The sequence below is a fragment of the Macadamia integrifolia genome, chromosome 10 (assembly GCF_013358625.1).
Source record: "Macadamia integrifolia cultivar HAES 741 chromosome 10, SCU_Mint_v3, whole genome shotgun sequence".
In the NCBI taxonomy this organism is placed as follows: domain Eukaryota; kingdom Viridiplantae; phylum Streptophyta; class Magnoliopsida; order Proteales; family Proteaceae; genus Macadamia; species Macadamia integrifolia.
Genome location: NC_056566.1, coordinates 21,480,219 through 21,492,363, shown reverse-complemented (window position 1 = coordinate 21,492,363; position 12,145 = coordinate 21,480,219). Strand labels below are relative to the sequence as shown.

Genomic DNA, 12,145 nt, shown 5'->3' with positions numbered 1-12,145 from the left:
ATTCCTAAATACTCCTATGGGACCAAAACCAGATTTGGATCTGGTTCTTCTCGATATGGATTTCCAGATTGGGTCATGCTGGTCTAGCCACAAAAGTGCTACTGCATCATTAATTTTGATTTTATAGACCATACAGTAGACTCTTGAACTATCATACATAAATAGTCCCGGACTGTCACATAGTTCATCAAAGCTTTAACATGAAAATTAGACAGCTATGTTGAAAGAGAGTACCTTTGTGACTTTTTTTGATTGTTTCCGAATGAGACTATCTTCTGTCATAAACATGTCCATTTGTGAAGGAGTAAGACCATAAAGGTATTTTGGAGCATTTTTGTTATTGTCCATCACTGAACATAGCAACCAAGAGAGTTGTTGAGGAAGCATTACATTATTCTGCATTCTTAATTTTCAGGAAGATAATATCACAAATATCCAATACAGAACAAAAATCTAAAGCTGAAATAATACATATGAACAGGAGCTACTTGTCAACCTTTGACTGAGCTTATACTTGTCTTTCTGAATAGTTTTTTAACTGGCTGTGCTGTAATAGATATGAGCATGAGTGCATGCACATTATTGGGAAGCGGTAGTGTAGTGGTTAACTTCGACATGAAGCAGATCTGAAAGGCTGAAATACTTTTTGAAACCTTCCATCAAAGAAGCCAAGTATATATTCTCTCTTTGATTCAAAATTTCACACCCAAGTTCATACGAAGATCCTGAAACAAATGCCTTCAAACCTACAGAGAGTAAACAACTAAAAAGAGCATGTCTGATGCAGTTGAATCAGACATTAAGCCGTATAGAAGCCTATGTGTAAGCAGTTAGCAGTCCAATGGTTGAAAATTGACCATTGGGTAGTCTCACTATAGTCGGGCCTTTATTTTTTTTTGGGTTTGTAATGGACCTAATTTATAGGCCCATAAAGTAGGGATACAATTAGTACAGGGGATTAATAGTTAAGTGTTTAAGTTATATTAGAATACTTAATAACTATATAGAGTTCCATTTTGAGTTTATTAACTTTATTTAGTGTGTGAGTGTGATTAGGAGTCCTTTTATGAATCAATTTAGGAATTTTAGAAGATTTATATATTTAATATAAGCCACATCAATCGGAGATGATTTGAGTAAAGAATATGAGTTAAGAGTTTCGGTGTTGTTGAGCAATGTATACGAGATTGGTATCTCAAACTTGATTTCTTCTCCTCTCTTCTTCCTCCAAACAGAACAATCTCATCTCTTTTTCCTCCCCTTCCATCGATCTGATATATTTTTTTAACAATGCAGATGCTTCCTTTATCTCAAACCTGATAACAGATTTGATCATTGGGCCTGCTTGCATCAGAGATCCATAATTGTATTAATATCCTCTTTATATCCAAAACAAGCACCTCCTCGAAAAGAAGATGGATTATTTCTGTTGAAAGCCACAAGCTAACTTCAAAAGAGAAATATCATTCCCAGATTTTGATTAGAGATTTCTGAGTTGAGAAAAGAGAGCCATCCAACTGAGCTGAGTCAAGAAAGCCTTACTTATCCTTTTAGACCATTCGACTTGTACCTCTAGTTAGTACGTTCACATTTAGTACCCACATAATATAAAAACTACTACCTGCCCCACCCCCACACATAAAATAAATAAATAAAAATAAAAAATGAAACTGATGCATTTCAAACACCAGAAATCTAAAACCACCATAGAAATCCATACTCTTGGAGTTGCACCCCTTAATCTAGGTCCCTTTCCCTTTACTTTCCAACCCACAGCTCCAATTCAAGCTCTAATCCTAGTTTACATACTGTGAGTTGTTGCTCCCAACCTAATTTTAGACCTGATATGAAGCAGAGGGATTGAAGGGGTTTTAGGGAGGGTTTTGATGTCAAAAAAGACCAGTTTGAATTGGGAATATAACCTATTTTCTAGTTGTTCTGACAAAGATCCTACATCTGTGCTCCCTTGACGAATCACTGATGGATAAGGAGGTCGTCAGCTGTGACTTGTGCCATCTTTTTAAACATGAAAACAGGTAAGCAACACCCCTTTATGAATAAAGTAGTCTATAGTAGGAGATTTTTTTTTGGAGAGCTAGGACCTAGGATCCGAGGACGAGGGTAAGAATTTCATTTACTGTCCTCTCATCTAATGCTGCTGCAAAGAGAAAAATATCAGGTGCAGGCTCTGGTGATCACTTACATATGGTTGTTTCACTACAGTAAATGCGTAAACATCTTAGGAGATGGCTTCTCATGATATAATACCATTCAGTAAGAGTCAAGTTCACTAAAATTACTATCACGTACACTTAGAAAGAATGATCGCTTACTGTGAGATAACATAAAAATCCCAATCAAATATAGATTAACACAATTGATCTCCAGAAAGAGAAGGATTGAAAACAAAAAGCAACACAAATAATCCAATAACTAAATGAAATTGCAAAAATGGGTTTCCAATCAAGACTCACATCCGTATTTGAGAGTCTCAGTCTCTTCTCTGAACCTTTTGGGTATGTGATCGAATGAGCTCACGGAGGAAATCGAAGATCTCTGGGCAACATTTCCTCTCAAATTGGGGAAAGGAGGACAATATGCTGAAAAAAGCTTAGTGCCAGAAAGAAATGAATTTCTAGGAACGCCAATTCCAGAACCAGAACGAGAATCGACAGTGGAGGATGAGACTGAGACTGGAGCTGCGACTGAAGAGATCAGAGACGTCGCCATTGTCTTCTCTACACTGAGTTAGAGAAGGCGCTATTCACCGAGGAGATCAAGCTTTTAAATATTGGAATCGGTCTCAATCGATACCGATTCGGATAGGTATCGGATCGTTTGTTATTGGACGGATTTACCCCTCTATTAAGATGTTTTTACGCTTAAACTTTACTAATGGATCAGTATTTGATCGGTCCTAACCAAAAAAAAAAAAAAGGATCAGTATTTGATCGGTCTTGAGTCTCTTGACCGATATCAATTCGATTTGGTTTGACCTATTCAATCCTAGTTTTAAAACCTAGGAGAGGAGAGGTATGAACCCATTGAGCTTTTCAGTTTTCACCTTTAGACGGTTGGTTGGTTGCTGGTCTATTATCGGGTTCATGGTAATCAAGCTTTAGAGGAATTAATTGGTCAAATAAGTAAGGATGTAAATGGATTGAATGCGGATTAAATTTGGATTGAATTTGTTCAGATTTTAATCCAGATATCCTATGACCAGATACGAATGCAAAATCGATTGCAGATTTTGACTATCCATTGACATCACTACAAGTAAGCTTTTAAATGGACTATAATCTTACTAAATGAGCTTACACGGGTAATCAAGTTGTAAATGGTCATAAATGTTAATTAACTGTGCCAGTTACTCTAGGTTGGTTGGGTGTTTTCTCAAACTTGCACATTCAAAAACTCCTAGATCAAGATCAACTAGTTAATGTGATCTTATTTAATTCTTTATTTCAAAATGAATTAAGCATAAAAAAAATCCTTCAACTAGGAATTTAATTACAAAGAAACATCAATTCCTCAGTTTTTTTTTATTTTTTTGGTGGTGAATAAGAAAGATCTATTAAGTTAAATAATGGTCATTTCAATAAAGAATTTTTTCTTAAAGAAAAAATAATATTTATCAATAATGCGACACTTGTGACAAATGGATGAGGTTGAATTTTACAAATAGATAGAATGCTAGATCCCTCGCTAGCATGTCAAGTTTCAATCCGAACATAATTAACATAATAAAACCCCAAGTGACAAAATAGAACATTGAGAATTTTGAGAGCATTGAGACTTGAGAGAATCCCTAGATTACACAAAGAGACACATGATCAATTCAAACCATTTCTATTCATCCAAGAGTCGCAATTGCAATATTACACTTCCAAAAGGCACTACTAGGTCCAATCGAAGGTCATGATTTCTTGTTATGTGATGAACAATGGATGAAGGTTGTCATATATGTGATAAGGTAAAAAGAAAACTACCCGCTTGCATGTGTCTACGCTTAGACACAGGCATACACAAAAAGACTACACTGCCCCTACCCTATACACTGAAGATGCCTCCGTGCAACCTCCTATTAATCTATTCACTGGCGCAATGGCCTCACAAGCGAGTGGCGTTCTCTTGCCAAATTAATAATGTGCTATAGAGATAAGTTGCATTCTTTGTAATTTGGGGACAAGGTAGTTTAGTTTTAAGTATTTCTTTCAATCCACAATATCTAGTCTGATCTACCCACACTTTCTCCGGGTCCAAATAATTTTCATTTTTAAATATTGAATCAAATATCATCATTCTGTTCTCAAGTCCAAAATAAGCATTACCAAGCTTCTCTTCTCCAATAAAAGTATCCTAACAAGCAAGCTAGAAAGAACTCTAGCAATGAAGGCTTATGAGAGTGAACAACATCAAAGGTCTAGTACTAGTACAGACTCCCATTAAACTCCACTTGCACTTACAAGGACAAATAATGGTCTGTCTCCTAGTCGGTCCCGGCCCTGCAATGAGCAAAGTGAAAATCAACTAGAAAAAAAAAAAGGAATAAAACAAAATGTACTTTAAGGGCTACCTGAACATGGTGACAGTAAAGATTGAATTAATAGTCTTAACAAAAGCACGAGAACTACCACACGACAGGGTAGTTCAATATAGAATTTCATTTAGTGTGCGAACTGCTACATGAAAGGGTAGTTTAGAAACGTTGAAACCTACAGTTACTGGCTCTGGAATGTAATATGTGGCACTCGCCTTGGTGCCATAACAACTATGCTGGCTCCTCATCCTCAACGCCAGCGTCTCAACATATATATCCATATTTGTGCTCAAGGACAGTCTAATGGCACAAATGTCAGGAATCCACATTTCTTTCTTATTTCTAGTTATCTGGTGCTGGAAGTTCAACAAATTAGGTGCTATTTTGTTCACAGTATGCTTCTACGACTAATCCCATCAACCAAAACTCAAAAGGGGTTATTTTGTTTCACGTTTCGGAAATCTCAATGCAAGTGGCCCACATACTCATACTTATACTCTTAGTGGGAAAACTTCAGCTGCTTCTAAGGGTTGTTCTCTATAGCCGCTCGGCCATTTGAATTGGAAAAGTAGTAAATGAAAATTTTGCCAACAAATAAATAATATTGGATTCATTAATTTCAACCAATCAAAACAATGAAAAAGACACCAGGCATGGTACCAATTAAATTACATGGCAAGAAGATGCACTACAAGGAACATACCTTTAGCTCTGGCAATTCTATGACACATGCACACTCAACGACCTCCACCCCAACACGTTCTGCAGTGAAAATAAGATAAAAATATAGGACCAAAATATTGGAATGAAGAATTTCTTCTCTCAGATCAATGCTGTTGAAACATAATAAACAAAAGAAAAGAACTGCAGCCAGATAGCAGGACCAAGGAACAAGTAGGTATCATACAAATAGTGATCGCTCTTCACCCTGGACATAGGAGCTTATGATAACATGATAAAACCACATCATGTGAGATTCAAATGGTTACTTATTGTAAGATAATTGGAAACCTTTCCCATAAAGTGTACGAAGCATTAACAATAGTTGGTCCATCCTTCAGAGTTCTAAGACACAGTAAGAACAGATATGCATAGGGAGTAAGGTAAAATGGCCAGCACACAAGCCTCAAGGCAAGACAAAATGGAAAAGGATGAATAACTTAGGCTGGGACCAAAAAATTATAAAAATAAAAGAACTCATAAATAACAGTAATTATCAAGGTTCAAGTATCGAGATCAGATAGGTGGATCAGTTGATACCAATCTCCCGGATCGTCCCTCCAGTATTGGCCAGTGCCAGACTGGATAGGAATCGCCACGTCTGATCCAACCTGCAGTGAGATTTAAATCCTTGCCAACAATTCCTATGGTTAGCCTTAGTGGGGGTAGGCCTAAAATGGACTTCCGAGAAGTGGTGAGGAAAGACATGGATAGCTTAGGATTAGTAACAAGGGTGGCTTTGAATAAAGCTGACTGGAGAAAAAAATCCATGTAGCCAACTTCATTTAGTTGGGATAAGGCTGAGCTGAATTAAGAGGTCGACCTACAAATGTTGCTAAAACTTGGGTCTTTTGTGAGTAATTGGAATAGCCTAGGTTTTCAAGAAACTTAAGCAAATGGTGTAAGATTTCGAGAAACTTCAAGTTGAGGGGTAGATAATGAAATTGCCATTATTTTTTTGTCTTCTCAGAGAATTGAAGGAGTACTGCAATGGGGAGATGTTTCCCCCAGTCCTTGAGACTTTTAGTGGGTTATAGGATAAGTCTTATAATTAGGCGATGATACAGTAATGGATGTGATAACAGCATAAATGGTAGAACAGATTTTAATCAAGTCAAGAACGATTGATACCACAGAATGAAATTTTTTGCGGTGGTGGTCGTGGGGACTAATACTTCCCAAGAACAATGTGCTAATGGTTTTTAATGATGACTAAATTGTCCAATGTCTGAAAACAAGCAATAATGGATTACCCAATAGCCTGATTGCTGCACAAAGGGTACCCCCAGTTGCAATGAGATCATCAATAATAAGGGCACGTTCTCCTGCCTGTACGGCTCCTACATGCATTTCCATTTTGTCTTTTCCATACTCCAAAGAGTACTCTTCTGAAATAACCTCCCCTGATAAAAATACCAAGATCATTAATATTTAACAAGAAGAATTCATGGTAAAACCCATTTTAATAAAATCATCAGGAGAGTAAATGAAGTAAATGAACAAGGATTTTACATTAAAAATCCATTTGTTTTGATGCAAAATGCCTGCAAGTAAAATAAAGGAGGAGGAAATTTCAAGTTCCCTACATTTTTCAGTCTTTGGGCATAAAATGAACAACCCCCCTGTAACTGATAAGCTTATCAAGTTGGCTTGTCAAAAGCAACTTTTTTCTTCTTTTACTCTTGTATTTTTTACGTTGAAACAAACAGCCTAAATTTTGAAAATAAACTGCCAATAGGTATGCACACAAGCACCTCTCTCCTACACAATATGCAACATATAAAGACCAGATAAGGATTCCTCCCAATTAAGGTCAAACACAAAGAGGAACAGTTCCTGCTGTCTTTCTGTGATTCAAATTTTCTCCTTATCGGTGTTATTAAACGTAAATGTTTTCTGAACCTATACATCAAGGGTTTTGTTATCGGTTTGGTTAGACAATTTTGTAAGGCATAGGACAAAAAGAAATATAATTCATAGAGTCTAAGAATAGGCATATAGACTATGAATGAATGAATGAATGAATGAATGAATTAATCAATAAAACAAGCATTCATATACTTCCATAATGACCCAAAAGCTTGTCAGAAACATAAGAAACTAAGATACAAAAGAGAAATGGATGCAGCAATATACCAGGCAATTTATTGGGCTTTCTCATTGGGACAAATTTTGCTCCAATAGCCAAGGCAATAGGAGGCCCAAATATAAAACCTCGTGCTTCAATTCCTGTAACGGGTTCATATCAATGTCAAACACAGAATAAACCCGAAAAAAATTAGTTCTACCAGAAACGAATTCAAGAAAAAAAATCAACAGGTGACAAAGTTTAAGATTGACTAACTAGCTACTAAACCTTAACATGGTTAGCAACTGACAATGTCTTAAGAACTCAGTGGTGAGCTTGCATATCAATCACTTAGGACACCGGGTAGTCTTAGTTTTGAGAATACGAGATCGACCAACAGGACGGACTTGTAAATTTTTCCAATGTTCTATCATTCTTGGACTCCAAAAATGACATTTTTCGCCAGAGCTTCTCTTACATCCTAAAGGTTCAGTTAGGGAACCTAATAACTGCCTCAAACAAAATGACCAGTTCTGTTCTCACCCATAAGACATTGGATAAGATATCGGAAATATGTAAAATAGGAGGACCAAAGAGGACCAGTTCTGCCTCACCTATGAATTTGATAGGGGATTTTATTCATAGGTGTAGGCAGCAGAGCAACGGAAATATTTCAGAGGCAATTAATTAAAGCGATAACCTGCAACAACGGAAATGTCCTTGCTTCTGTATCTCTCCACGAACAAATCAACAGTGTCCTTAAATGCCTTTGGGTCAAGAAGCAGAGTCGTTATATCCTGAAACATGATGCCTGAAGGAACAAAACCATATAAGAGTTTATCAAATCAAAAGCCTAAAAAGGGTTATGAACCCAGGATTAAAGCATGAATCCCCCAAAGAATTTATCAAATAAACAGGCTGGAATGTTCAAACGAGCTCTGCAAATGCTTATACGAACAAAATAATTGAAAATACAAAATGGGCTATATTGAAACTTTCATAGTAGAAAACCCATATGAAAACGAGTTTAGTTTGAGGCTAAAAGCAAAGTTAGAAACCACAGAGTCAAGAAATGGAAGATAGGTGGATCAATAACATTTAAACTCCAATGGGCAGCATTTACCAGGCTTAGGGAAGTCAGGAATGACCCGAATCGCAGAAGCAATTTTTTCAAGTCGTTGATCTTTGCCATCCTCGGAAGCCATTTCTCTTTTTCTGCAGAAACACTGAGGACCGAGAAACCCACTCACCAGTATCTATTCTCTACACCACCACCACCACCACCACCCACCCACCCACGAAGAAGATGAAGAAAAGGGACTATGATTAGGGTAGAGACTATGTCCCAAGGGGGAGTGGTGGGGGTCTCAAGTTTCAACTTTGGAGTTATTACCCTTTAACTTCTTTCTTCCACTCTCTCTCCTTTTTTTCTGTTTTTGATTTGCTTTTACTGCAAATGTTGTACGGCTCTGCTCCTCTTGGACCGTTTCTCTGACACAAAGATTCCATTGAGTCATTGTCCATTGGAAGGAAAAACATGGATGGCCAACCAAATTTTGGGCGTGGGTTGGGATATTCCAGTCTATGGGCCAGGTTTCACATTAAGGCCTGAAACAAAAAGACTGGTTCAAATCTGTGTTTGTAAGCAAGAAAAGTGTCGAAAAATCGGGCCCAACCCACCTCAAGCTTGGGCTTTTTCTCTGGGCCACGCTCCGTAAAGCTCAAGCCCCGCCCCAACTTGTTGCACCTCTAAACTACCATATCTTTGGGTTTGGGAATAGGAATCATGAATCCTGTCCCACCATTGGGTCTAGAGCCCAATTCTCAATCTCCAACAGGAAAACATTAAATAGAACTGGTGGGTTCTAGCTTCTCCTCTGTGTTTGGTATGCATTATTAAGAAACAGTCTCTTCGCGAAGCAAGGTAACTATGTACATTATGATCTTCCTGAATACAATCTTTTTTGGTATGTTTTTTGGGAATAAATTTTGGGTCTAGAATGTATTCTGAAGCCCGATTCTTCTATATTTTCTCGTTTTTGACATAAAATCCATTATAAGAATTCATATTAAACACAACCAAATCTGATAATATCACTTAGACCATTCAATTAAAATTAGGCCCTACTTGTTGAAGGCTTGGCCTGACTTTACATGCTAGCTAGATCAAAATCCTGACCCCTTGATAGTTTTTGGGCCATATTCCGAATTAAGGCATTGATGTGAAGGGTTGGTGAAAGAATTGAAACTCCCACACACCATTGTACAATAACCGGTAGCAATCTTAATCTTAATGAAAAAAAAAAAATGGCCTTAAGTGGCCAAGTGGAGCAGGGATTTTGGTTGAAAGAATGAAAAATATGAAGGGTTTGTTTGGTGATCAGGTTAACAAATAAATGTGAGGAATTGTAGGTGAACAACTCTTGTCACTAGCAATAGTGAAGGTGTCAATTTGGATTCGAAACCAGAATCGATCAACTAATACTCGAAATTGGATCATTCCATTAATAAATAAGATGGTTATGAGTTTAAGTTTGGAACTGATTTAAAAATAAGCTGGAACCAAAAAAACTAAATAGAACTGGCTAGAATCAGAACCATTAGGATCCAATAAGGGTTATGAGAAGAAAAAAAGATAGAAGACTTAGCTAGAAGAGTAAAAAGGAAAAGAAGATAAATGTGTTCTATTCTCAAAGGAAAATGTATCTTATGTCAGGTAAATTACTTGTTGATAGTAGAAAATGGTAAGGCGGCGACTATAGGGCTTATCAAAAGAACGAAGAAAGTGAGAAAGATGAACTTGAAGGTGGACGTGGTGTGGAGCGATGAGAAAGAAATCGAAATGTTTTTGAAAAAGGAATTCAGATCGTTATTAATTTCTTGAAATAGAGCTTTAATACCTCTATGTTTAGAGATGGATAATTATTCACTTTACCCCAATTTTACAATTAAACCTAACGGTAAATGTTTAGGATGCTTTTAAATCTATAGTCAAAGAGGCTTTGCCAAAAAAACAATCAATTTATAAGTCGGATATCATGTATATGGGTCTTTCATATTCTTTGTTTGAATCCAAAAAAATAAATAAATAAATTTGATTTCTCAAACTCTTGTTTTGATGCTTTTGGAAAGTGCCTTTTTTTTTCACTCCATCTTGATATTTTTTCGTGCAGATTCAAGCTTTCTGTTTAAACCAAAAGTTGGATACGTAATTGGGAAAAGAAAGACAATCCATGGCATATTTTTTCTCGTGAAGCCAAACACTTACGATTGAGGAAATCCATGAGTAGCCGTTGTCATCTTCCTGGCTCCTCCATGGATGGTTTTGTCTTTAATTTTAGCAAAAAATTATGGGTAAAAGAAAGCTACCCGATTGCATGATAGTTGCATACCATCTTTAGCACATGAGACAGAGGGCAACGTAATTTTTTTGCATCCACTTTTTTCTAGGCAAGAGACACGCATGCATGTAATACTCTTTTTTTTTTTTTTTTTGAATAAATTTACCTTTAATAAGAACTATTCCACTGATGCAGGATCGGGCTGGTGATGATATCGAGTATGGCTGATATCGACGTGGATCGACTGATACACTTAATCTAATATTGTGTTTTTTTAAACTAACTGTGTTACCCTCATTCCACCTCCCCAAAAGAAAAAAAAAAGAGGGCCGAGTTTTCTTAAGCCATGGTGGAGGAGTTCCCTCAACAATGATATAAATTGTTGTTGGATAGGTTTGTGGAAATAGCCGAATAAATTTTCACCTTCATACATATGGGGTCTTTAATTGCCCACGTGGGCAACCCACATATGAATCAAGTCAAGACTCAATTCGATTAGTAGATATGAAACTATTAGAAAAAAAATTAAAAAATACACATAAATTATGGGACCAACTTTAATATATAAATATATATAATATATATATTTAAAAAAAAAAAAAAAAAAGGGAAGAAGAAGAGAGAGATCACATACATTTTGCCATGTGTATTGTATTATGTGGGCTGCGATCTCCAACTTGACCATTGGATACCTTTAATATCAAAACAGATGTCCATTACTCTTCACCTAATGTCAAGTAGATGTTTCTTAATTTTCCTTTTTCACATGTTAATAATATATTATGGAGTTTAAAAAAAAAAAAAAATTATGGAGAAGCATGTCCCACCTAAGATGAAAGAATAGACAAGAGAGAATCTCTTCATCCTCCGTGATGTGCGATCTCATGATTGCATTATTGGAGGTTCAATTTCATTACGGAACTCGCACCCTTATATTTTCTTGGTACAATTCATTTCTTGATGTAGTAGCTTAAGAGATTCTCAATTTACACTAGGAAATTTCATCCGTATGCTTTTATCATTGTTTTAAGTATCAATATCAGTGCTTGTATTGGCTATCACTATTACCATAATAATGTCGATATAAATTGAGTGGTATTGATCTGTATCAAACACAAATTAAAAATATAAAAATAATAGTTACCCATGTAACAATGGGAGGTGAGATTTTAAAAACTCACAAGAGAAATCTTAGTCATCCATTTTTATGCTTCTTTTCCTTTAAAGTTGGAGGAATATAAAGCAATGTCATGACTACTCATACACATGCATAGAAATATATAGGATATTGATCATTATCAAAGAGAATATTTGATTGAATTAAAATTTTAAATTTGACATGTGATTAATCTAAATTATATTTTTTCTATACAACCGTTAGGGTAGAACATATAAATATTTTTTGACATTTAAACAAAAAAAAAAAAAATCAATCTCACTTGCATATGGACGGTGACTACGAGAACATGATGAACA

The 12,145-nt window shown here is 36.1% G+C and overlaps 2 protein-coding genes across 2 annotated transcripts in view; both read right to left on the bottom strand.

Annotated features, from left to right (window-relative positions):
- The window catches only part of LOC122090764 (adenine phosphoribosyltransferase 1-like), a 7,811-nt gene extending 5,040 nt beyond the window's left edge, over window positions 1–2,771 (bottom strand). Inside the window, exons 1-2 of the mRNA XM_042660478.1 lie at window positions 2,475–2,771; window positions 235–350 (exon numbers count right to left, since the gene is read on the bottom strand). Coding sequence (XP_042516412.1) covers window positions 235–350; window positions 2,475–2,730 — 372 coding nt within the window. The 5' untranslated portion in view covers window positions 2,731–2,771. The remainder of the gene's footprint in view (window positions 1–234; window positions 351–2,474) is intronic.
- A 1,485-nt stretch (window positions 2,772–4,256) lies between these two features.
- LOC122090766 (adenine phosphoribosyltransferase 1-like) lies at window positions 4,257–8,691 on the bottom strand. Its single transcript, XM_042660479.1, has 6 exons — window positions 8,452–8,691; window positions 8,029–8,139; window positions 7,397–7,489; window positions 6,514–6,663; window positions 5,244–5,302; window positions 4,257–4,505 (listed from the first exon to the last, which is right to left on the bottom strand). The coding sequence occupies exons 1-6, from the start codon at window positions 8,531–8,533 to the stop codon at window positions 4,446–4,448; spliced, it is 555 nt and encodes a 184-aa protein (XP_042516413.1). The 5' UTR covers window positions 8,534–8,691; the 3' UTR covers window positions 4,257–4,445.
- Between the last annotated feature and the right edge of the window lie 3,454 nt (window positions 8,692–12,145).